The sequence below is a fragment of the Leuresthes tenuis genome, unplaced genomic scaffold (assembly GCF_036924035.1).
Source record: "Leuresthes tenuis unplaced genomic scaffold, fLeuTen1.0.hap1 SCAF_6, whole genome shotgun sequence".
Classification (NCBI taxonomy): Eukaryota; Metazoa; Chordata; class Actinopteri; order Atheriniformes; family Atherinopsidae; genus Leuresthes; species Leuresthes tenuis.
The window spans coordinates 13923202-13950175 of NW_027325360.1; the positions used below are offsets into that span (position 1 = coordinate 13923202).

The window sequence follows — 26974 nt, forward strand, 5'->3', positions numbered from 1 at the left end:
TCGTGCTATGAGAAATTGGACCGCATGGCATGTTATAAAATAAAAGGAAATCTCATTTGGGACATTGTCCTTTCTCACTCATGGTCATCGAACATCCCAGTGAAGGCCCTCGGTTGAATCCTGCAGGTAAATTTAAAGATAAGAGAGCGTTGTTTGCCACTGAGCCATGTTAGCTCACCTGCATTAACCTCTAACCACTGCCAGTCATCTGGCAAGCCCTTCAATTGTCAGTAAAATGCTGAGCCCCTCTCCTATCTCACATGAACTATGACAACAACAAAAAAAAAAAAAAACTCAGATAGCGATCTGCAAATCTGTGGATGAAACGGTGAGAGAAGAACAGAGAGGAAGCGGTCCTGGGGTTTGGAAGAGAAAGGGCCTTTTTATTCGACTGTGTATGATTTGAACAGGTGTGACAGATATGGGGCCTCGGTATACTTGCGTCTGTAGCCATGATCTACCACCCAGAAGCACGCACGCACACACAAGCCATTTACCGACCTGCGTGATCTGTTCAGACACGCCGTCCCTTTCTCTTGTTTATTGATAGCTATCAGCACTTTCTCATTTCTTCCAAACATAACACGCCACTTACACAGCGCAGCTCTCTCTGGGCTTCCATTTACTTCGGCTCAACAGCTGAAAGAGGTCAAATACAGCTGTGGGTTACAGCACACTCGCAAAAAAACATGAAAAAAAGGCGCGATTTTGTTTTTAAATGGCAACAAAGAATAAAGACTGAGCAATGAGTAGGATTATCTTTTTCAAAAAGGTGGAAAAGATAACTCTAACAGAGTTTCAGACCACCTTTCAGACCCCCCCTTCCCTTTGTATCTGCGGTGCGAACACTACTTGCAATACCTTCTCTCCCTAATCCACAAAGTCTTAAACTGCTTGTTGTTATTTCACTAATAGCACAGCAGCTTTCACTCTGGGGGCCTTTGAGCTACAACTGAGCAGAGCCCCAGACTGCTCAGATTACACTGAAGAGGTCTGTGGGGGAAGCACACCAACTACACTATACGCACACTCTCTTTGGAAGTGGGAGGCAGCGATGGGTGCCGAGAGATTGAGACATAACAGCCATTAAGGACTTTTAAGTGATATCACCGCAGGGCCACCAACAGTTCTGGAGCAGCGATCATGGTATACCATAACATAGCATAACATTAGCAACTATACACCTACAGCGAAATATAATGTCAAAACATTCCCTTAATCAGCTGCACCAACGTTTTGATGCGTTCGCTGAAAGCAGCGGGTTGCAAGATCCAACTTATGTACAGCACATAGAGAACATCTGAGCTGAAATTCACTGACAGATGATACAGCAGCAACTTTTTCTGATACCTCAAACAATTGAGTTTGCTGCTTTCCCGCGTCTTACTTTTCTTTCTTCTGTGACGCAAAATGTTTTTGAACTGAGGAAGAGAGAAATCTGACGCAACCTGAACGCATCCTATTTAGTAAAGAAGATACTTTTTTTTTTTACCATTCATGGAGAAATCTCCCCTTTATGGAAGTATATTGACAACTTACCACAAATCATTGCATTCTGTTTTATTCAGATTGTATTTATGAATGAATAATTATTGGATTCTATCGTTTTAATGTCTCATTTTCCCATAAAACAATCCCATCTTTCATATTTGAGTTGGTAAAGGGCGTGGCCCAGACCACAGGTACCATAGATTAAGGTCTGCATAACTATCGCACAGCTTTGATAGCACGTGCGGAAAGGATCTCAGGAGGGATTTAACTGACACTGAAAAGTATTCATTGCAAAGTGCTTTTCAAATAGATGTAACATCATTATAAGAGCTGATATCTTGAGACGTGAACACCAGAAAACCTAACGTTTTGCAGGTAGTGTTTCATAGAATTCAGAGCCCAAAACCAGCAACCAGTTTTCAAAAGATGCGCTGTTCAAGCAATGGTACAAGAGGAAGTTCACATCATTCGAGACGGCCACGATCTTTATGCAGCACAGCACTGTATCACATTCAATGAAAAGCTCATTGCACTTACAGCAAAGAAAGATAACTGACCCCAGAATACTACCATTTCAGAAAGGTATAAATTCTGAGTTACTTATTTACACTTAAAAAAACAACGAATAAACTAGAGCACAGCTCTAGAACCGGAGTACATGGGGTAACAGTCATCCACAAACTAAATGAGTCCTAAATATTTACAAATATTTAAAAAAAATACATTTTTTAAAAATCATTTGAAATAATAATTTGAATTAAAACGGGTAACTAAAATTCCAGGCAGGCCACCTTGCATTAAATATCACTTCAGTTTTTTTTGTTTTCTTTTCCAATTTCCTTGGGAACTGCCAAAATAATCTTAAAAAAAAAGAAACGACCAAAAAAAAAATGCTCGTCAGCATCATTTCTTCCACAGGAACTTCTCGTTGGTTTTCCAAAGACTCTTGCTCTCCCTCTGTCCAGACACATTTCTAGCAGCGAAGTTAGTGTTGATGCAAATTCTTTGCACTTCTTCTGGGTCTGTTAGTCTGTTGATTCTCTCCTCATTGCCCTCATTCAGGATGTCCCAGATGTCTTTGCGAGGACCTTTTGATGCCTGCAGCGGTGCACTGACCTGCTGGACAGTTTGAGTCTGTGAGCTCGAACCGGAATCACTCGTTTCTCTAGATGATGGACTGACAAAACTTGTGTTCAATGACACTGACGGCGCGGGGGCTGTATTGGGGGTGCTCCTCTGTTGTCCACTTTTGGGCTTTGGTTTTAGTAAGTCGTCAAGAATTGATGTATCTCCTATAAGATCTGTTAAGAAGGAGTGATTACCGGAGGTGGAGGCTGGCTGAGAATTCGCTCTCTGCTCGTGCAAAGCTTCACGTGTTCTCGCAGACCATTCCAGCTCCCGCTCCTGTCCTTGTGCTGTGGGTTTGGATAACATGGCGGAGCTGCAATGGCTGAAGTCAGAAGAAGAAGGGGTATCTCTGTCTGTGCGGTTCAGGAAAGCAGCAGCCTCCCCAGACCCCAGACCACTGCTGCTGGCCGGATTCACGCCAAGACCACCACCAGCTCTGTAGGCTCCAGAACTAGAAACACTACCACTCTTTGTCCTCTTGTGTCCTCTGGCACTAAAGACCGTCTCTTCCTGCTCCTCTGACTCAGGGCCTGGAACATCACATAGAGGATCTAGCACATTCTTTTGTGATATCTTTTGCTTTCTGCGAGGCTCAATAACATCGTTTTGTGCGATGCCAGATGTAATTTGTGGCACAGAAACATTATTCCGTGGAGTTTCATGTTTAGTTTTGGGCTCCGTACTCTTCCGAGTGCATTTTACCCTTTTCCTAGTTCTTGAGGGATCCTTTTGTCGGTTTTCGTTCTCGGCGTGGCAGTTTTTTTCGGACGGTGAAGAGGCAGCCGTCGAAGAGGTGGCGGTTTGTCCTGAAACGGGTAGAATGAAGTTGTCTGTGACAGCGTTAGCCAGGTCAGGGTGATTCAGTGAGGTGTAATACTGCCGTAGCCAGGCAAGTCGCTGCTCTGAGTCTCTTTTTAAAATCTCAATGGCAAATTGATGGACTGAGGAAAATTGGAATTTTTCTGCCATTTCCTCCAGTTGTTGCCTACAATAAAAACACAAAACACACAAAGTAAGAAATAAATGCCTAAATCACCTGCTGACATCACGTGAATTTAACCTATACTCACACATACAAAATAGTCATAAGTCCAGTATCTGACACTTGTGAGTATACTCTAAGATACGTGCAATTAGACAAAAAGCAACATCTTATAAAAGCCACAAGGCCTATACTATTATTAAGATATCCTGCGGGTCTGTCAGGCCTGACCTTAGATGAATAGTTCTCCACACAGTCAGGCTCGCATCCAGACAGCAGTGCAGAATGAGGTGTTTTTCCTGAGCTCCTGGGCAGTCATTAAAACACTGGTATAACCAGACTCAGGGACAGAAATACTTTAAAGTCACTCGTGTTACAGCAGCATTATGTTGGTGTTATTGCCATTTGTGGCTTTTCACTGGAAAAACAATAAATAAAAGCAAGGGCTATAAAACCTGACGCGAATGTGGATTTAAATCATTAAACAGTTAGGTTAATTGAGGCGATATCAATATAACTAGTGTGTATTTTCACTCCCTGGTGAGCCTCTGGGCAGAGATACAGGCTTCCCCCTTAGGGAGTGAGACTGGAGCCATAAAGGTGTCTGTGTGTCGGTATATGAGGGTTTGGGAGGGTTAGGGGCGGAGGTGATCCAGCAGGACAGAGTCGTGTATGAATATTATGCATCTGTAAATGTGTAAATGCCAGTTTGAATGCGTGTGTATGTACCACTGTGGGTTTGGAAGTCCTAAGGCAATCATACTTGGTTAGTCCCGGGAGGGCTGCGGTTGCGAGGGGGAAAAACTCCTGCACTGTTGGGCCTGATCATAACCGGGTAATCTTTGGCACGATGCTGGGAAATAGGTGGAAGGGAAAACTCAGAGGTGGTCCCATGCTAAAAACACACACACGCACACACATACCCACAATTATTAGGGCCCAGGTAGGGGTGCTCAACACTATGTCGGTGGTGGGTTTTCACTTACTTCCCTACACAGCCAGAAATTCCTCTAGTCTTTCCTTCCCTCCACGTTACTCAACCTCTTCAGCCATCCTTTTCTTCCTTTGTTCATTTTCCTGTTTAATTCCTTTTGAATTTTTTCTTTGCTTTTGTAGCAGCTTCGCTGCTCTACAGTCCTCTTTAGTTGCCCAAATGTGCGGTCACCTCTACCGCCTTCTACCTCTCTTGGTAAATCCCTCTATATGCAATCCACCACCTATACCTCTTGACTGCTTCTCACTACCTGCATATGGATTTGGGAGTCTCTCCGATAATAACGGTGGTCTGTCCACTGTGGTGCACACTCTTCCTGACGAAGACGACTGGATGATCCACATTGGGCCTCTGCATCTGGATTGTGGGAGGGCGAGGCTGACTGTCTGGCAGGGTCGCTGGAAGGCTCTGGTGCAATCAAACCGAAGTAGGTGTTATAGAAGGAGTGACAAGCCCATTGTAGAGCTACCCGTTTTTCCAAAACCCAACAACTAAAACACAGCTTATGATCATGTGCCTAACTTTAAATTAGCTCCAAGCCCTATTATTCTTAAGTTTTTCGCCATTTGGGAGGATCTATTCGCAGAAAACATTCATAACTGTCTTTTTTTTTTAGAGAAAAATGGCACATTTCTTTGCAACATCACTAATAAATTATCCAGAATGCCTGACAGGAGAACGAAATAAATAGGTTTCTTTTATTTTGACTATGACTATTTCCTTCCTATTATCTGGCATTAACGCAGGGTTATAGTGCTGGACTGGTGATGCATGATTAAAGACTCGTTGGATTGCACCAGTGCTTTTCATACGTACCTCCTGTGTACTGAGAAGGTTGGCTGGGAGCTGCGAGTACATTTTGCGTTCAAAGACGTCCCGTACAGCAGCCCGACTGATCAGCTCCTCTGCTTTGCTCCCCCCCACCACGCACTGGTTAGAGTGAGTATACACCACCTCCTGTACGCCTCCTTTAAGTAACAATAGATGCATCATGAATGTTGGAATTAAGCTCGAGAAAACCCTTGCATGAAATATTGAATCTAACCTAGCACACTGTCGATGGCTCCATTCTTTTCTTTGGACGCTGGGGATGTCGGACCTCTCAGACTTGTAAATGAAATCCCTTTTGGCACTCCAGCAAGTCTCTCTGTTGAGCCAGTTGCAGGACTTGTGTGTTCATCCTCTGAAGACGTGAATGTCTCTATGTCTTCGGTGTATTTGGACCTTCCCTTGTCCCTTGCACTAGCTCTTTGCCTCCTTTTGTAGCGGTCTGATCCCCTTCCTCCATGTCCTCCTCTGTTAGAAGCATGTAAATACTTTGCCTCTAGGTCTAAATCCTCCGATTCATCCGAGCAGCCCTCAAAGTGAAGCCCTTTAGGAAGTCTAGTATTGAGCTTATCAGCTTTCTTTTTTACTAGTGAAGCGTTTTCATCGCTCTCGTCATCCACTGAAATTTGTTGATCTATCCATCGTTTCTGACCCTGTCTCCTTACAGCATAATCACCTTCTTTTAACAAAGAAATCTCGTCTCCATTACCTTCATGTTTTCTATTTAAGCTAGTGTCCCAGGTTTTTGATCCAGATTTGGGGACACAGAGAGCTCCATTCCCTACACTGGAGATCTTGGAGATGCCATTAGACGTATTCCTGATCTGTAGATCGTCAGCATCCTCCTCAAAGGGGCTTCCTTCAACATCTGAACTACTGCCCCCTTCTCCTAACTCTGGTCTCTCTTTGACCCTTTCGAGGAGTCTCGAGAAACCTTGCTGGAGGAGACTCATTCGACCAGGACCAGTGTTAGCTTTCCCACTCCTGATATCATCATCTGCACTTGGGTCTGAGGCCTTATCTTTAAGCCCCTGTACGTCCTCGTCCATTTCACTCCCACTGCTGAAGTCCAGCACACCTTTGGGAATTTTTGCCGCATCTCTGGTCTTTTTGGCTGCCTCATCTTTTGGTACTTGGCCATCTGTAAGTGAATCTCCAGGTTCCTGAAATAAAAGAGTAGAAATGAAGACAAAAAGAAAAGGTTAGGCAGACTGAAATGGGAAAAAGTGGTTTTAAGTCATACGAGATCGAAAAATGACTAAATTGCAAATAAAACTATAAATATACGTATATATACATTTATATGCATTGCATCAAGCTACAAAAATGAACCAAAAGGCTACAAATTAAAAGAAAAAAGAAAAACATTTATTTTCCAACAATAAATCGTAATACATTTCAATGTGACATAAGCCCTCTCTACCATGATGTAATACGAAACAAAGAAAACAAACGTGACACAACATTTCCCAGAGTTGTGTGAATAGAGGGAGATTCTAATTTCATAAAATTAGCAAAATACACTATTCTTCCAAGGTTTTTGCAGGGCTTGTGTGCTTAGAAGCCTCGAGCCTCTTTCAGCGCGTGTTAAGGCACCCCAGTGTATTCAGTATGTCTGCAAGAATGCGAGTGGTCTCAGTGGAGCAGCACGACTGCAAAGAAAAAAGAAAAAAAAAAAAGGACAGCGTGGCTCATAGTGCAGGCCTGGCTGGGAAAAGAATGATAAGGGACATCGCTGTGTAAATAAATAGCTGTAAAATAGAAGATAGGCTTCGGTGTGGTCTGTCCCTGTGTTCCTTCTATTGGGTCGAGCAAATAATCAGATCCAGCTGCTGTTTCCATCTGGTTCAGAGAAAAAGTGAGACCAAGGGAACCTCGTCCTTCGGTGTCATTTCCAATGTAGAATTTAGTGTAAAATGTTTCCTATGAGCCAAGGCTCATAGCAAAGTCCAATGGGAATCTACTGAATTTGATATTTTGATCAGTACCATCATAGTATTAGTATTATAGTCCTGAGGACCTATTTAATGTGCGTTTAAAAAAAGATCGCTGGAAGCAGTTTGTCATTTTCACCCTATCAGAATAGAAGATGTGGGCTGCTTAAATAATATAGAGTGGGTTGGTTTAACCGACACGAAAGCCTGTGATTGAGCTATGCCCTCTTTCACATGGGAATGGGAGGATGAGTGGGCTGCTTGGGAAAGCAGAGGGGGGAAAGACGAGTGCCCCTGCGGTCCGGGTATATGAGAACAGAGGTTACTCACGCCATCTTTTTTCCTCTCCTCCTTCTCGTCACCTTGTTGTCATCACGCCGGCCTCCACTTGTCCTTCTCGCTGACAGGATGAGAGACACATTTATCAAAACGTAAACATTGCACTGGATAACATCATCGCAGTGTTGTCAGAATTATCAACAAATGCTTCAGTTTTCATATTCCATCTTAACAAAGCCTAACACTGTCTATATAAACACAAGTGTCCTGGTTATGTTTCAGGCCTTGTAGGATCTATAGGATCAGGCCCAGGCCCAGGCCCAGGATCCAGGATCCAGGAGAAAATTCTAAATCGGATTGCACTGTCCATGCATAAAACTTATTCTGAGTATTAGCAAAATGAACCTCACAACAGTGATACTCCATCAAAAAAACACCCGTTGTATTTGTGACATCCAGTACTGTTACTGCTCATAATCAATCAAACAATAACCTCTAGAATCCTGCGGGTGAGACATGTCCCCTGGGTCTGCAGCCTGAAGAGGTTTTTGATCCCAAACAGTTCCCCTTTATGGACACCGTGCCCCTGCACTGCCTCAAAATACCGCCGAGAGCTCTCCTTGCCGACAACAGAGCACTGCAATTGCTGGTGAAAACAAAATCATTTCAGAAAATACATTCAAACCACAACCAAAGCATGACTTGCAGATCAATGCAAGCCTACAAATATAAAGTTTGTTTTTGTAACACAAAAACTTCAAATTTCATGCCGTCAGCATGACTGAAAAGATCTGGGACACGGGCGTGTTCGCTGTCGTGTTGACTCATCTCCTCTTTTAACATACTCTGTAGGTGTTTGGGAAGAGAGCGCGAGAGAGAACTGGTGAAGCTTGTAAAATGCAATCTTTCCAATCCTTGTTTGATATTGGGTAACAGGAAACCCAGCAGTGATTACAGTCCAAGTCACATTCTGTGAGAGAACCAGCCCACCCTCAGTCTTTCACTGTTGAAAGTCCTCCCCATTTCTGAAAGGCTCTCTGAAATGCTCTTTTTTCCCCCAATACAAATTCATGTTACCGACTTCATCGGTTGTGGGATGTTCCTAAAACTGCGCAACTTCTCCAGTCTTTTGTCACTCCTGTCCCAAATCTATTGAAATGTGATGCAGACCTCAAATCCAAAAAAAAAAGAAATCTGAGTTAAAATGGTTTGAAAATGAAAAGTTCCAACAATTTTTTGTGGAAGAGGTTTAACTTTGACACGGTTTTTCGGGGCATAACTGTCTTGCCGAACTCGCATTACAACTTACTGCTCATATCTGTCGAGTACCTGTTTGTAAACTTGTCTGAGGTAGATAACCTCCTCTACAGTCCCAAGTGAGATCAGCCTAAGGACAGTAACATCCCTGCACTGGCCAATCCGATACGCCCTGGAGAGACACAAATACACACACAGGCATTATGTCTATAGCATTAGATAGTGCAATAAAACTAAATAGTCTTCATTTTGGATACTGCTTGCAACAATTAGCAATTACACAATATTGTCAGAGCTGCTAAGAAAACAATAAAGCAATGCCACTAAAGAACTGGCACCACGACCTACCTGTCAATAGCCTGGAGATCATTGGCTGGGTTCCAGGTGGGGTCAAACAGCACAACCACATTAGCACCGACAAAGTTGAGACCAAGACCACCTGCCCTAATAAAAGAAACAATAATCTCAGGGTTTCATTTAAAAATCTGTTCAAAACAAACCAAAAACTGAGAAAACACGCTGGGACGTCTTTAAGATCTTAATGTTTAATGTACGGCACAAGGCGTGACTTTTAATATTTAGCACAATGCTTCAAATTCTTATCGTTTCCAACTCACATGGTAGAAACCAGGCAGACGTTGACGTGAGAGGAGCTGTTGAAGTCTTTGACCATCTGGACTCTCTCTCTGGGTTTAGTGGATCCATCCAGTCTGCTGAAGTCCAGACCCTCAGCCATGCAGTAGCTCTCCAGCACATCTAACAGCTGACAGGTTGTACACACATTAAACATTTAAAAAAAAAAAAAAAAAGAATTAAAAACACATTAAATAATGGGGGGAAAAAAAGCAAAGGCACTGATATTTTTTTCTGCGGTAAAATGAGGAGATAATTCAAACAAAATGATAAAACATCCAGTGGAATGTACTCAGCATTGTAACTGTATGTTTATGCATATAATATATGGGTTATATTAAGCTTTGCCCTTTATTAACCCTTTTCCCCAAAAAACATTAAGCGCAGGTCATGAAAATATGACCTCACAGCCACAAATATTATCACACGGTATCGGATGACAGCAACCATTAGACTACGCAGAGTCAAATTATCTTAAATACTCCAGTTGCTCTTTCAAAACCCCAAAGGCTTACCTATAAATGTACAGTATGTCATGAGAAAACTCTCAGTAGGCTCCTGCTACTATTTTCTCTGTAAACCAGTTAAAGTCTCACAGCAGCGGCAATTCAGAGGCTTCGTTCAAGATACCCACACGACACACACTGGCCTCACCTTGGTTGACAGAGAAAAGATAAGTACTTTGTCCCTCTTTTGCAGGTAGTATTTGAGCAGCTTCTGCAAAACCTAAAAGAGAAAAAGGAACGTGTTACCCAGCACCGACAAAGAAGAGCATCTGACAATGATTGCTTCGCTTTTGTACCTTCATTTTTCCACTGTACATTGGATCTGAAAGGGCTTCAAACGCTTCATTTCTGCACCGGTGCACAAAGTCCGGAAACTTCTCAAAAACCTTCGCACAGACGGAACTCACGTACTTTTCCTGAAAGAAAGAGACCGTTTCAATGAGCAAGATGAAAACAGTGTTGCACGTGCCGCAGAATGTGTGCAAGAGATATGTTGTGACTTTACCTGTTTCTTGCTGGTGCTCGGAGTAGACTGAAGCAGCGCTGCATGGTTGGCAACCTTCCTCAATATGGCCAAGTAACTAAAGTAGAGCTCCTTCACTTGAACGCCTTCAGAGTTCATCTGCAAAAAAAGAAGGAAAACTGGACCATTTAATGAGAGCAGTCTTGAAGTAAAAGCACGTTTACCAAATTTATCTCTGCACTGAAAGGATCAACTTATGATTCTAGCACACTTTAATGTTCTGTATCGAGGAAAAAAAAAAAAACTCTTTATAAAAAGGTACACTGTACCATAGCAAAGAAAAAAAAACAATGTCCACAGCTAGAGAAGCATGTTATTTTGTGTAATTCAAATTAAAGAAACAAGATGAAAAACTGCCTCACGTAACTTCCTTCAAAATTTAAAAGGGACATGTATAAAACAGCCCAAACTGTACAATCAAGCTTTTACCGATTATAAGATACAAGAAGACACACAATAGCAATAGAGAAGCTCTAACTTTATAGCAGCAGCCTCTGCGGGTGCGTCCACTTTGACAGTCGCATTTCTCTGACGATCGCAGCAGCAAAGCCACATCCTCAGTGTCCAGCACTGCCTGGTACACAGTGTGCTGAAAGTCTGTCAGAGAGCAGTACACCACCTAGGACAAAACACAGCACAGAAGCTCTTAGAGAACGCTTTAAGATGCCATCAAACTTCGCCTCAATTTTATAACACACCGCAGATGATGGACTGTGCGTTTCGGGAGAATGATAAGAGTCTGAGTCGCTTTGACGTGCCAAATCTCACCCTATCGTCCTTCTTTGGCAGTTGTTCTTTGATGAGAGCTTTAGTTCTCCTGAAAAACCAAGGAGAAATCTTCCTAGCCAGGGCTCTGACAGTCTTCCTCCCCGTAGCCAGGGCACGTTTAGTTGCACTGTGCCTCTGCCCTCGCTCAATGGGATCCGAGAACTTGTTCTTGAAATGGCGTAAGCTGCCGAGAGAGCCTGGTATGGCCCTAAACCGAATAAAAGATATTCATGTAAAAGCCACCGGAAACCATTTTCAGCTTAAAATGGCTAAATGTGCCAGTGTCATTGCTGAGGTGTGTTTGTAAATATGCAGGCAGCTCACCAATCCATGACACACCATAGCTCCTCAAGGTTGTTCTGTAAGATGGTGCCAGTGAGACCAATTCTGATCTGATGGAAACATAAGCATCAAATATCAGGTATTACTAAGTATATCTGAAACCGATAACGTTCACTTAATACCACCAGCACGCCACCATCAGTTCATCTATACAGCATGATCCCTTGTCAAACACTTCTTTAGACACATATTGTAAGAACATTGTAAAGTTTAATGCTCTCTGACCTGACATCTCAGCTCCTTCATGGCCTGAGTGATCTGAGAATTTGGATTTTTTATTTTGTGGGCCTCATCCACAACCACCGCGGACCATTCTATCCTGCAGGGAGGGCAGAGATACCTTATTCTTAAGAGTAGGAAAAAAGCAGGTGCAGGGACAACAAATAATTTGGGACATATTCAAGAAGGATGTAAAAAAAAAAACAATATTTTTCGGACACAGAGCCCAATCCAAACATGCATCGTCCAGACCAGAAGGGAAAATAATTCACTCTACCATGACTACTGTGTATTGTGGGAACGTTGTGCCTCTCACCGCTTTTGCCTGCCAGCAAAACACTCGTGTTTTTCTTACACTACCAACAGGACAAAGAACCTACAACTAAATGTTTATAGGCTCCTGACCTGAAAAACAGAGCTTTTCAGAGGACGAATGTTGATACAAACTTGAGGCATCAGCAGAAACAGAAAGAGTCACTCGTAGGTCATATATCCAAATGTCAGCTTCTTGTTACTATGTTTTTGTATGTGAAGCATTCTGACAGCATGGTAATCATGCTCTGGTGAAACACAAAGAAATCCTCATCGTTATGTTTTCAATTGCCTTTGCCAATCCAAGCAGCTTGTTGTTAAAGTTTTTAGCCCACTACAGGCATTTTCTTTGACTCCCTGGTTGCATAGAGTCTGCACACTTAATTCTAGGGTGAGATGTGCTGTGTCTCTGTTATTTTGACCTATTAAACTGATCCAAACAGAGGCGAAGAGTCTCATAGGTGGTGAGAGCAATCTCAATGCGACCCTTCCTGATGCGAGCCAGCTCATCCTCTTTCTTCAGCCCGTGGACCACCACACACTGGAAGTAACCCCATGTGTCCAGTTCATCTTTCCAGTTGTAAAGCACTGACAGTGGGGCCACAATGAGAAACACCTGGGCAACATCATAAAAACACAAAAATCAAAAACAGCGCAAGGATCTGCCGCACACGACTGAATGTGCCTGACATATGGAAAAATGTCTAGTCAAGTAGTATAATTTGATACCCACTTTGCAGGGATTACTTTGCTTGGAGGGTAACTGACTCTGCAGAAACTGAGGCCTGTTGTTCTCTATGTCCTCCCATGTGCCTGTTTTGTGCAACACAGCAGCAAGAAAACCAATGACCTATGGCAAAGAGGAGGAGGGAATGAAAAACAGAGAGCCATGTCAAGAACAAATACTCACATTTCAACAATTCTTTAGTTTTGCAGCTCACGTCCTTTGTACCTGTACAGTTTTTCCAAGACCCATGTCATCGCCTAGGATACAACCATAGGAACTGACGTAGTTATTGTAAATGAACCTGATACCTTCCCTCTGGTAATCCCTAAGGTATCTGTTGATTGTATAAGGGACACTGTCTTCCCCATTCAGCTTTAAAGGGATGCAGAGACTTGAGTCAATGATGCTAGCAGGAAACATAGGTTTCTCTTGGGTAAAATGGTTTAAGCCGGGCCTCGTGAGTTTGAGGACAGGTATGGCTTCCTCTTCTTGCTCCTCCTCTTCCACATCTTTAGTGAATATCACCCACGCTGTGTCATTACTATGCGAGGTAGACGACAGTCTCTGGATGGTGGCCTCTCTCGGGATGCCATCTCTTGGATTTGGAGCCAGACAACAGTCACCTTCATGCCACACTCCTGGAAAGGTACAATAACAAAGAATCCACGTTATATTATGCAGTTTCTTTAAAAAAAAAAACACTGTTTCTCCCATCAATGATAGATTAACAACATGGTAGATAATGGGGATTTGAACTAGAAAAAAAAAGAGTTTCACTGAACACACTACAGTAAAAAAAAAAAGTGCAAATTTGATCTAAAGGCTTTTTTTTTTTTAAAGAGAATACAAAATAATATACTTTTTTTAACAGAACAATAGTGATATTCTCTCAAAGTTTCAGATAAATCAAAATAATCTACTCACCAATCTTCCGTAAATCATTAACAAGTGGCGTTAAAGCTAATCAATGCAGGTAAAGCCAAGGAGTTTAAAGAGGGGGGGGATTTTAGTAAACTGCAGAGGCTTCACATCGCGTTACGATTTAGTAAACAGGAAATGACAGTGGTTTAGAATAAACGTGCTTTACAAACCTTTTCCAGCAGCAGAAGTTGAAGCCATCGGGATACATCAACTCCCCTCTGATCGTTCAGCCTGAGGAGGAGAGACTGTAGCTTGTTTGCTAACCTGATTAGCTTAGCTAACATTTACAAGTCAGTAAAACGCTGAGGTTAAACTGAAACGGAGGACTTGAATATATCAAGTCACATGCTTCCATGTCAGTCGCTAATAGTTTTCCCAAAAATGCTTTCTAATTCCGCAGACAAAAAGGAAGAAGGCAGCACGATCTGCAGCAACTTCCCCACAGCTTCTTAAATGTTTATCTAACTTAGCAACCAGCACCGCACTTTCGACACATTTAAAAAGATGAAGATGAATACAGGATGTTTCCTAAACAGACTCCAAATCATCCTGTTATTTATTTCTAAAAGCTGAGCATTTTTAAAAAAATTTTATCTGTTTTCTCTGACTCAAACATCTTGAATTTATTGAATATTGTGTTGAAAGTGCTGCACACCTTCTGTTTGCCTCAGATTACAAATGAAGTTCAGTGTTGAAGTGTAACAAAAAAACAGTTATTTTAGTGCTGTAATTATTTGTGTGAACGTGAAAATTTGAAATATTCTTTGACTTTGTTTTTTTAATTTATTGGCTTTTTTTTGTTGCACTCACTGGGAGATATTGTACTGCTTGGCACATTTATCTGAAAACTTTTCCCACTGTTTCCTAACTAAGTTTTTAAGAAAAGAAATAAGACTTTTAGACAAGAAATTGTTGAAAATTGTAATGAAAATAGTTTATGACTGAACATATAATCAAGAGTTCGTAGGCTACATATTCAGTTTACAAGTCTATGTGATGGGCACTCAGTGGAAAAAAAGAAAAGATGGGCCATTCGAGTCAGTAATAATTAAGTTTATATACTGTTTGTGATAAATACAAATTACCTAACTTTTAATGACTCTCTCAGGTTAATTTTTTCAGGTGAACAGCTTGGTTTTTCGAAGCATCTTGGAGAATCGCCTCAGTTCTTGGAATTTTTTTCCCGTTTACTTGAAGAAACAACCCTGAATTGGATTAATGGGTTGATGGATTTGATGTAAATAGGGCTGCACAAAGTTAATCAGAAGTCAGTCAGTAAAAGACAATTGTCAAGTCATCTTTAATCCTATGGCAAATTTAAAACAACAGCAGTTGACCCAAAGTGCTTTCCATTCTGGGAAAATTAAAGAAAAAATATCAGAGGTATCAAAACAATATGAACAGTATTATGAATCTAACATTAAAATAATGATACAACCGAATTGAAATAAAATTAATCAATTTAATAGATTAAACAAATGTAAAAGAAAATAACTATGGGTAAAAATAGATTTAATAAAGTAAAAGCTGTCACTAATAAATCAGTTAAAGAAATATTGTCTTGTTATAAAATCTTTCTTTCCCAGGTTACTCTAGCCAGAAAGCTTTTTGAGTTGCTAACTTAAAAATAGATGTATAAATGTATTACTTTTTGCTTTACTTATAAGGACCTAATGTGGCAAGTAACTTCTTAAAAGATAAAATTATTTTTGTTATAAATACATGTAAAAATCTGATTGTTTCAAATCCTAATCACTCCCTTTACCCAAACACCTTGAGAAATGATTTAAAAAGAACAAACACAAGAAAAGAAACTTGCTAATGAGGATTGCTTAAAACTGTGCAATGCAAATGCTACCATAGCACTAATAGTAAAGATTTTCTTATACATAAAATGAAACCATCATTATATCAGTCAGTACTGCTGGACAGTCACAAGAATATCGCAACCAACTCTGACCTAACGCTTGTAGAAGTGTGATAAAATCAAAACAAATATGTTTGATATGATGGCATTAAGTTCACTTTGAGGCTCTCTGTTTCCATGCTGAACAGACTTGTAAACACACAGCAGTGCTGTCTCAGTTCTCCATCCCTGATTTGATTTTCCCTAAACTCTGTCCATGGCGCTCCAGATGAGGCGCGACTAGGTCCGCTTCTCGCCATGGTACACTGACATACAAAAATGGAACTTTTTGTTCCTGCTTTCTCAACACAGGGAATTTATAGGGCAGCTGCTGCAGATGTTCTCATAAAGAAAGCCCAAACACTGATGTCAAACAGTTTACATATTGCACCAGAACTCTCACACACTTGTTCTCGCACTGAACCACAAGGGCCTTCTCTGGCCTCGTTCTCAATAATACATTACCACTGAAGCAGAGAGAGTTGGGATAAATAGATCACTGGCTGCAGATAAGAAGCTCGCATAAACAGACATATTCACAGATGACTAGTTGACTTAGTTGAGCGACTGTGTCAAGTGGGCCGTGATGGGCTTTGGTTTTCATTTCTGAAAACAAGTGTTGGTTTTCAAACCATGTGTAGCTTTGCTCCTCTGCTTTATGTGTGGAGTACTGAAGGATACACTGATTGATAAATAGTAAAAGTGAATTTAACATCATATATGTGTGTGTGGCTGTTTGTTTTAGCTAAAGATTTTATAAAAAAAACGTTCTCCTCCTCAAATGTTTTGTCAGTTTCTTTGCTTTATTATTTACAGCCACTATTATAGGGGTTGGGTCCTATTTGTCACCCATTCATCCATCTATTTGCTATATCGATTCAATGATTCAATCCAGGGTCATGGGGAGCTGGAGCCCGTCAGTTGCCATTAGGGAGAGGTGGACTACGCCCTGGATGGGTCGTATTTGTCATTTTTGTGTGAATCATTAGGCAAGTTTAGGGGGCCATAAAAAGACAACTTTGAGATGCTGCAAGTTTTGCAGATGTGTGCTTGGTCTACAAGGCTTTCATTAGTTTGACACATTTAATGGGTTGAAACACAGTTTCACAAGTAATTTTTTTTTTTTAAATTTACTGCTATGACTCAAAGATATGTAAGGTGTGTTTTCTTACTGTAGAACAAACTTCTGTGGCAAGGCTAGCAAAATAAATGAAAAGTGGTGTATTTAAGATGTTTTCTCTCAAATACTCTTTGAAAAATTGCAAAAAAAGTGAAAAAACAATGTTTTTCTACTGTTTCACGGTGTATGAACTGATTATTTCTAGATTATCTTCACCATAAAGATAATCTAGATTTAGAATGCATATTGCATAATGCATATAATAGAATGATCAATACAAGTGTAATACTGAGTGAGAGCAGCATGCAGTAATCATTGTGATCAGATTAATGAGAAAATTCAAATGAAAAACATCTCTTGCTGCCGAACACTGTTATCTAATAATGTTCATGCACATAACACAGTTATGTGTTTCTAGCTTTTCTTAAACCCACCTGTTATGACACTTTCTGGCTAAAGTGTTTTCTGCAGCTGTTGTTTTTCATCTCAGTCGGATTAATTTGGCTGGCTTAAAGTTTGAATTGAATAAAACATAGATGCTGTTCAGAAACAGTGGTCGAAGGAAAACCTGAATGAAAGTCCTGTCTTTTTCTCAAGACCTTTGGAAACACTCTTTCTTTCATGACTCAGAGGATCCTCCATGGGCCAAAAGCAATTACAAGCTTGCCAAAACTGACAGTTTCAGCTTCATAAGCACTGATTGCAGAGATGGAAAATTAGCTTGATTATTCATGCTGTTCTTTTGTGCTCATTTCTCTTTTCCCTCTTGCCCATTCACTTGCTCAGTTTTTCTTCAGTACTCATTCAGTTTTTTGTGTGTTAACTCTCAATAAAGCAACACAAAAGAAGTTTATGTGCAATGAAACTAAGTGCTTCTGACTTATTTTAAAGCACATTGACTTTTGTTATCTGAATTCAAATGCCTGAAAGTGCCGGGGGGATTCCAAGCCCCGTACCACACAGTTTTACTTTATGACTGACATTTTTTGGGGCTTTTGATGGCGTTTTTGTGGCCTCTTAAACATGACAAAAAATCCATGTGTATGGCTGTACATTTTCCGGGCTCACTCAGAAATTTGTTTTCATGACAGTGGTGTTACATTCCACAACTATAGGGGGAGCCAATGAACATAAATTGTCCAGTTGTGTTACTTTGATATGATCTAAAAATCATCTCATCCCAGACAGTTTTTGATTAACCCCTCCAGGATGACCAAACTCCTCATCCTATCCCTAAGGGCGAGCCCAACCAACCTTCGGAGGAAGCTCATTTTTGCGGATTGACTTCATGTAGATAAATTAATCTACAGCTTTGTCTTTCAATTCAGCTCGATCTTCACCAGACCAGTACAGGGACCACAGCTGCCCTAATCTGCCTGTCAATCTCCCGCTCCTCTCCACCCCACTTTTGAACAAAACCCCAAGACTTCTCTACGAACTGACACCTTAACGCTGTGGTAACACATGGGGACAACGTATATGGGAGGATTTCCTTTCATCCCCAAATTTGGAAACATCATTAGAAGCGCAACAGATGTTTTTCTGTTGACAGCAACAGAAGGAAAATGTAGGTATTGTACAATTTTTTTAGCCTTTTTTGAAAACTTACTTCTTCTGCTTTCTGCTTTCTTTTTTTACTAATTCAGAGATTTAAGTAATATGATATTGGTTCATAATCAGGAACAGTGAGCATTGGGATAAATCAATGCTTTCCTTTGAAGGGGAGCTTGAAGGCTAGGCATGATCCCCTGAAGAGTGGTTCATATTGACATTTGGGCTACTTTAAGCCCACGGTCCTCTTGAAAAATTCAGAAAAAGCGTGTTGATCCTCAGACAGGATGGTGCCCACTGGGTACCATTTTATAATTATGGGTATGGGTCCTGCAAAGGCATGTTTTCCCTGTGTATACGTGGGTTCTCTCCGGGTACTCCGGCTTCCTCCCACAGTCCAAAAACATGCATGTTAGGTTAATTGGTGTCACTAAATTATCCCAAGGAGTGAGTGTGAGCGTGCATGGTTGTGTGTCTCGTTTGTCCTGACCAGGGTGTATCCTGCCTCTCGTCCAATGACAGCTGGGATAGGCTCCAGTCCCCCCCGGGACCCTAAATTGGATTAAGCGGGTATACAAAAAAATGGATGGATAGATGGATGGTTCTGGAAAGCTCCCAAATGCAGGGCACACAATAGACAAGCAGATGAAGCAAAAAAAAAAAGTACAGCTGGAAAGAAGCAGGTTATCCTCAATTTCAAATGTAAAATGTACATCTATACAAACATTCATTGACACACAAGCACACACGGCAACTGACGAGACACAGATGTCGACAATCTGGGCAGAGCACACAATTACAAGGGCAGTGGAGCAAGGAACGTGGAACAAGCACATTAGGGGAGGACTCGAAATAAAACAGGAAGTAGAAAAACTTGCCAGAACTAAATGTCAAAACTATAACAGAATTATATCATTGTGTTTGTGTCTATCCTTTATGTGCACTCTATTGCTATATTTGATATACTGGAGATGCGAAGTCTGATGTCGACTTTTCAACTTTCACACTTGGGAAAAACCATGACTGCCTCCAGGTTTATTTGCTTGTTTGTTTGGTTTTCTACGAACAATAATGCCTAACAGTGGAATTCGTCACTTAACTGAGGAAACTTTGAAGCTTTGAAGGTGGGAAAGGTACATTGTTCAGCATTATAATAAAAGACAACATAGAAAAGAAACATTTTGTGTTGGGAATTGGAAGTAGAGGGTTGCAGTGGAAGCCTAGACAATGGAAAAGAAGATTGTAACCCTCTTAACATGTGAAAAGGACAATTTTAATGAAAACAACATAAAGTTTTAAGATTCTGGTTAAAGCACTCAAACTAAAGCCCAGCATGATGTCAGTTGTTAAAAGTCTACACTTAGAAAGATGCAGACGTACATCACTGCCATGCATGTTGAAAAAGTGCAGTCAGCAGAATCCACTGAAACTTTTCATTTGTGAAAAGTTGGAGGTGAGAATGTTGCAGATTCAGAAGAGCTACCATTATTTTTCAACAAAGCCTCTTGCTCTCATACACTCTCTCCCTAAAACACTGACGATAAAATTCTCTCCAAACGTCACAGGGCTCTACAACCTACGTAAAAGCCCCAGATGACCTGAATTTGATGGCTCGTCCCTTTTGTCCTGCAGTGAAATGGAAAACTCTGCTGGGCAATGTATTTACAATCAAACTGCCTCTCATTACGCTGCAACCCCATAGAGGAGCCTTTTGTTTGTCAAAATTGGCCACACTAAGCACATCAACCAGGAAGCATAACTGACGGTGGCAGTTGTGCATGTTTGTGCACGAGTATACAATGTGTGCATCCTTGAATTTGTGTAGTTTCGCTCTTTCCATCAAAAGGCTCTGCAGGCCCTTTAAAACAGCTGATCTGTTGGCTGTCAACAAGAAAGTTGAACCATGGGACAGAACAGAAAGAAGGAAGGTGATTTTATTCCACGCTGGCATTGACCACAGTTCTCCTGCCAGGCATGGTGGACAGGCACAAAGTGTTTGATCTTGCAATAAAATATCTGGCTACTGGACAATATCCCCCCCCCCCTCTTCTTCTTTTCTGAACCACCTCTAACCCAACACGAACGCTGACTGGGACTCAAAAGGACTGCATGACTGCACGTCTCAACAATGAGGCCACAGAAAAATCACCAGCTCAGCAGAACTGGACGTCCACTTCTGAAGCATTTCAGCATGCAATTACATTCCCCTCCACTCACCTATTCATAGTTGGGATCAGGGAGTACAACATAGTATCTGTAGTAGTCTCTTCCTCACAGGATGTGTGGAACCATGGGTTCATTGGTGTCATGATTGGCCGAAGTCTGTTTGCTGTAAATTTGTGGGTGATACGTGCCTGTATAGATGAGAGATAACCCTACAATTTCATGCAATGTTCACGCTGTGGAGTAAAAACAGCACAGAGTGAAAACGAATCAGACAACAGCTCAAGGCTGATATTCTGATATTGAAATGTATTTGTTGCTCACCCTCCCCCCCTTTTTTTTTCTTTTTACCACCGGAATGGTTGTGTGTAATACCCTTATGCGAATGTGTTTGCATATTTGTCTCAGTGTTTTATGACATGTTATCCGGTGGGGAGCCTTCCTGCTGAGAGCCAGGCCATGCGTCCATGCATGTAGCGCACACTCATTCACCATATGGGGTCCAGAGGGGCTTGCAGGGCCAGGCCAAGCCATGCTTATGGACCATTTAGCATGCATTGCTTTCTGCTACATGGCTATACTGCACTCCTCCTAGTACACAAGTTAGTGCTGGAAAACTTTATGGTGAATCACACAGAGAGGCCCCACAAGGCACATAAGAGCAACCTCAAAGGATGAACAAATCTGTATTTATTGGCATGTTTGCATGCCAATTCATGTTATTTCCTTGATACAGTATAATTTGGTCTGTCTAAATCTGTCAGTGCTACTGCAGCATTTGACAAGGCCTTTAAAAGCAAAGCATATTGTGAAACACAACCATACAATCAGTTAGTAGCACATAATACAGATTTATTGTTAACTTTCTTGCTGGATAACAAACACTCACAAATCCAGACACGCACCTATCTGTATAGGTTGTCAGAGTTGATGCTGTACGTCCGAGTAAAAGTCAAGTCATGAGGATAGGAGAAGACTGAGGTCAGGATTGTGTCATAGCACAGACTATGTACTTTAATGTACATTTTAAAAGGGGTTAATTTGAAAGAAGGCCATTACTGATCCAGGGATCCAGAGTCACTCTGTAGAGATAGGAGAATCTTTTTTATGGTAAAAACCATCAATGTTCAATATCAATGTTTTTGGGACAGGGACCCAGAGACAAGTCAGGATAGAAAGAGGGATGTAGAAAAACACAAAGCAATCTACAATGAACACCTTTTCCAGATTCAGATTCTGGAGTGCCCCATTCAGAGTCTGACCCTGAACCCAGATGAGTATCTTTGTTGAGATGCAAAAGACTCCCCATTCAGTGTAGCTGAGTTTCAACGATTCTGCTGAGAAGAATTAGAAAAACATCCAAAGAAAAGGTGAGCCAAACTGTGGGGTCATTCCCAGGAAAACTTGAGGCTGCCCCCATGGCCAAAAAGGCTTTAACGAGTACCAAGTGAAGGGCCAAAATATTTAGGAATTTGAGCTTTTGAATACTGGGAATGGAATATTTTATTCCACTATCAATCCTGACAAGTTCAGTGTAGATTTAGGAAGAAAATTATTTAAGAGTATGAAACATGAAATTTGGAAAGGAAGAGAAAACGCTCTGTTGGCAATGCATACCACATAGAATCTATGAAGAAGTGGGTGGAGGTTACTTCTGAGTAAGGCTACACCAAGATGTTTGACAAATTACGCAGAATTTATTGTTGGTTGGAACTATAGACTGTATAGTTTGGACATGCTCTTCATACTTGAGTAATCCTGTACTGTTAGAAGATCCATTCATTCTTTTTTTATCCCACAAAACTGTTTGTCCTCCCAACTCTCTTCCTTTTTCATCCATCTCTCTTTTCCTCCCTTGCAACTTTAATATGCTACTCCCTATCGCCTCACTTCTGTCATCCATCCCTCCTTCACTCATTTGGTCTGTGTGTGGTCTGAAGACACTGTAAATCCTCCACTCCCACATGGTGCCACCCAACGCGACGCTGAGTCCTTCTTATCCACAGTATCAGCTACCATGTCAGACCAACCAGGTCAAGGCCATTTGTGCCTTTATACTTCATCCAAGAAACCTTAATGAACTCTTTTCGCTTACATAAAGACAGTATCTGACCACTTTGATATGCAGAAACCAGTCATTTGTGTGTGCTTACCCAATGTGAATCTATATCTTGCAGTGATTTATGGGTGTCCTTGTGCAGAAAATTGTCTGTGTGACACAAGTGGTTTCCCTTGTCCTGACAGATGAACTAAAGCAGTATTTTATCCACACATACCAATATGTTCCAACATCGAGTTGCTCATGATAAGTTCCTGGTCATTCTAAATGCACCAAACATCAGCTTTAAAATAATGTGTTATTTTATGTAGCTTTTAGTTTTCCTACTTTTCATGTGGACTTTGTGATAATATCATTGCTCCTTTGCTTGCAGCTGAAGAACAGCCTGTATCCTGGTTTAGAGACACTATGGTATACTCTTGAAAATGTTTATCAGCTTAGGTATTGTTTCTTTCCTTTCACGTATCATCCATAGCCAATCAAAGGGTTCCCCTAAAGAACATTATTTCAGATTAATTCTCTCTCTCTACTCAAAAGACACATTTTGTTTGCACAGCCTGCCTTTCACCTGAATGATCCAAAACTGATCCAACATATGTCAGAAACACACATGCCGGTGACAGGGAGAGGGATTAATCTTGTTTGGCTCTCAGGCCCTGGGAACAGCGGAGGCGTTGAAAAATAAAGCCTAAACTCTCTGTGTCTTTGCCTGCTGGCTGGGTGGTCTCACAGGCACAAATATCACACTAAGTGACCATCCTCTCTGCAGTTCACATCAGCATTTCCAAACAAACAGTAGGGCTGAACTTACTGCTAGAAGGGAGATAGAGACATGCTACAGCGGGCACACAACTTACTTTGCTTTGGTCAAGGTGGGCTGCAAGAGGAGGTGAAATGTCAGAGAGGAGTGGGCAAACTAAGAGGAGGAAGGGGTTACACTGAATGGGTGACCATACTAAACAGTAAGAATGAGCAAGGAGGTAGGAAGGGAGGAAAGGAAGGAGGCGAAAAAGAGAGCAGGGAGTGATTCTTGTACTGCTCTGTGTGTGGTCTGAAGACCTCCTGGTTGTTCCGCGGTGAGTGCGTCCTTCCTGCGCTCAGAAAGGAAGGGGCAAAAATAAAAGAAGGAGAAAGACAGAAGTCTGCACAATAAAGGGAATGTTTGCTTTTGCTTGTGTTTGAGCATCACTGAGTGAACTCCTCTTTTATGTGGAGTAAGCAAGCAAACATTGTCATGTTTGGCCCACCACGGGGAGATTACTGTGATATCTGCAAATATGTCAGCTTGCTTGCCAAATAGTGCTCCTTTCACCAGGCAATCATCCAGAAAGAATGAAGCTTTTTTTCTCTGACACATTGTGACATGGCAGTTTCAAAACACTTGTACACCTGTGGGTATTCTGACATAAATGCTTGGCAAAGACGTAGGTAAATCCTCCAAAAAGCAGCGTGCTACATTTTTTGGATTGTGCAATTATTTTTGTTAGACTGTGCATGAAATAATGTCTTAGAATTTTCATCCAAAATCCAAGCTGCAAACTATCAACTGTTTGTCCTTGACAACTGATTTCTATTAACTTAATTTTAATTTAAAAAAACATTACCTACTCACAGGGCTTTGTTTAGGTAACATCAGTTTGATGATATTGGTGCTAAAGTTTTTAATTATCAGTTGCACTTAAAGTGAGGAGGAAGATGTGGTGGGTTTATCTTTTCAATTTCAATTTCAGTGTCACAAATGAGATGTTTGCAAATGCAGTCGCTGTAAATATATTCTAAAGAATTGAATTGTTATTTCATTACTGCATTTTACAAGCAACTATGTACAGTCTGGGAGATCTGCAAGACATCCTGGTTTCATTTAGAGCTAGATTGCTTCTTATTTCCAAACAGAGAAAGAAGTTAGATTCCATTAGTTGGGCAAGGCATAAGATTTTAAATTGTCTGTTTAAACAGGGGTGACCTCATTTAGGACCCCATGGGCCATGTACTCATGCAAGCAGATATGACCTATAATAATATTTGAAGGATATGTGAATACAGTGAGCAAATACATGTGTAAAAATGTCATCCACGAAGGTCACAGTAGAAGTGGTGTTGTAAAAAGAATGCATTTCTGGCCTTTACCGTGGCCATTCTCTAAACTCCATGTAGTTTGGATTTCTTACCCTAAACAAGTAACGTTTTCCTCTAAACCCAAAGAAGCAGTGACAAAATTTCACCCCAATGTGTTATTTTCACATGTAACCAAGGCAACTAGCAAAACGACATCCATCAAGGTAATGGTCACATTAACACAGCTGTCGTATGCTGGATTTTAACACACGTCATGGACACATAGATGATTGAACGTACTGCTCATCAGAATTCTCAATAAAGCTGCTCCCAATCACATTAGTGGCTAAACTTGTGAGAAATCGTGACCAAAAAATGAGTCCATTAAGATATTAAAGCATTTTCAGACTGCTGTTCTACTCTAATAAATGTATGATTTTAATTGTATTACTTTACTCCTCCTTTAAGTTACACTCTTTAATCTTGGGGAACTGGGGATACTGACTGTTACAGTCTGTGAAACACTAAATGTATAGTCTGTACATTTCTCTTTCATTGTCTCTCATTGCCCTCTTCCAGCCTTGATCTTACTGCTGATAGTGTGTTTGCCAGCCAAGATAACACAGTACAGTTCACATTATTTGATTGGTCAGAGCAATGTATATCAACGCATTAGACCCTCTGCCTTATTGGAGCAAAAAAAGAGAAAGGAATTACCCTTGATTAGACATAACTTATTATTCTTTGGTAGACATATACGTACATAACAGAGGCCGCGCTGCATTAATACATTAATACTGCATTAAGACTAGTTAACACTAAAGTTGACATCATAGAATTAGCTAAGAAAAAGGTAAAGCTGCAACATGAGTTGCATTAACAATTCCAACAATACAAGATTTTTATCTACAAGTCTAGAGGAAAAGTTACAAGTTTTTCATCAGATTTTAGTCCTTTGCTGACCAAAAGTTGTCTTTAGCTAAAAAAGGAACAGATTTTTTTGGCTACTCCTTCCTCCTCCTTCCTCTTCTTTTAGAGGTTTTACACTTTTTCCTTTCTTCAAAGAGCACCTTTGAACAAGTTACAGAAGTAGGGATGGGGTCCTGAGAGACCCAGCTGAGCACTTTACAATATGCATACGTGTTTTCTCTAACAAGTATTTTTAACAAGTTCATATGCATGTCTGTGCATTTGTGTACATTCTGTTGTTCACTCAAGATGTTTGGTAACAGCTTTGTGCTAACGGTTTATTAGGTACACCTGTCCAAACTGATGGAATCCAGTAGTGTGAGCTCTGCAATGAATTCCATAATGTTCACGATTATTTTTTTTTTAAACTGTGCCAGAGAGTTTTACCACGTTGTAGTTTGTAGAGCATGGACAGACCTTTAAGTACAACTGGGATGGTATGTGTCCAGAACGAAAGAATGTGCTTAGATCATGATTATTTCTGATAACTATAACTAGCAGAAATGGAAACTGGGATAGTTTGGCCTTTGGATCCAGGTTCCTGAAAAATCTCTGCTGGTAAAAGTTATATGAAAAATGAAATATGAGCACACCTAAAACATGATTACTTATGAGCATGTCTACAGGGATATGAATAATGTTTTTTTGTGTCTTAAATGTAAACACCATGTTCGGAATATACTGGAAACCCAAAATTAAGTCAAACACTGAATACTTATACATAAGTGTAAATGCACTCTCTGTTTCGTGTAAATTCAGCTCATATACTAAACTAAATTAGACTAAAAAGCAACATCAATCAGATATTTAAGGAAACATTATGCAGACTGGATTACTTGGATACTCACATCATGTCAGAAGCTGTCCATCTATGAAAATGAGATTGCACTGGCCAGCTTCCTACAGCCCATGCGAAAGAGCATCTCTGGTAAAATTCTACAAAGGGACTTTTGTCAGAGAGAAGGGAAAAGATGCCTGCATGAGCACTTTGTTGTAATGAGAAACTATTTCTAAATTTACATAGGAGGACAACTTGCAAACATTTTAATACTAAGAACTAATGTTTATTACATTACATTAACATTTTGTTTACCACAATATGTAATCTTGCCTGTATTAATATTCATTTATTTTTGTACAGCATTTTAAACTGGCTGGCTCTTTGGAAAAAGAGGGATATAATACTACCTTAACCAAAGTGCTTCTGATGCCTAAACCTATTCATGAGGGATAGCAAGGATGTGAAACTCACTTCCACCTCTAAATGTAATGTTTCATCAATAAAATATAGGGCAAAAACTTAAAAT

The 26974-nt window shown here is 40.7% G+C and overlaps 2 protein-coding genes across 3 annotated transcripts; both read right to left on the reverse strand.

Annotated features, from left to right (window-relative positions):
• Positions 1 to 1628: 1628 nt before the first annotated feature.
• LOC140309019 (DNA excision repair protein ERCC-6-like 2) lies at positions 1629 to 7417 on the reverse strand. The gene is made up of 5 exons (XM_072386858.1): positions 7412 to 7417; positions 5641 to 6586; positions 5412 to 5563; positions 4846 to 5003; positions 1629 to 3604 (listed from the first exon to the last, which is right to left on the reverse strand). Exons 1-5 carry the CDS (start codon positions 7415 to 7417, stop codon positions 2395 to 2397), a joined length of 2472 nt encoding a protein of 823 aa, XP_072242959.1. The 3' UTR covers positions 1629 to 2394.
• LOC140309754 (DNA excision repair protein ERCC-6-like 2) lies at positions 6497 to 14293 on the reverse strand. 2 transcript variants are annotated; one of them, XM_072387739.1, is made up of 17 exons: positions 14015 to 14293; positions 13149 to 13561; positions 12930 to 13046; positions 12619 to 12812; positions 11891 to 11984; positions 11648 to 11715; positions 11324 to 11531; positions 11034 to 11174; positions 10538 to 10654; positions 10329 to 10448; positions 10181 to 10252; positions 9511 to 9656; positions 9242 to 9337; positions 8966 to 9065; positions 8130 to 8282; positions 7688 to 7757; positions 6497 to 6586 (listed from the first exon to the last, which is right to left on the reverse strand). In XM_072387739.1, exons 1-16 carry the CDS (start codon positions 14040 to 14042, stop codon positions 7716 to 7718), a joined length of 2109 nt encoding a protein of 702 aa, XP_072243840.1. In that variant the 5' UTR covers positions 14043 to 14293; the 3' UTR covers positions 6497 to 6586; positions 7688 to 7715. The 2 variants fall into 2 exon arrangements, 1 of the variants encoding a protein (XP_072243840.1); XR_011916398.1 differs by lacking the exons at positions 6497 to 6586; positions 7688 to 7757; positions 8130 to 8282 and having other exon boundaries at positions 8979 to 9065; positions 9242 to 9332.
• Between the last annotated feature and the right edge of the window lie 12681 nt (positions 14294 to 26974).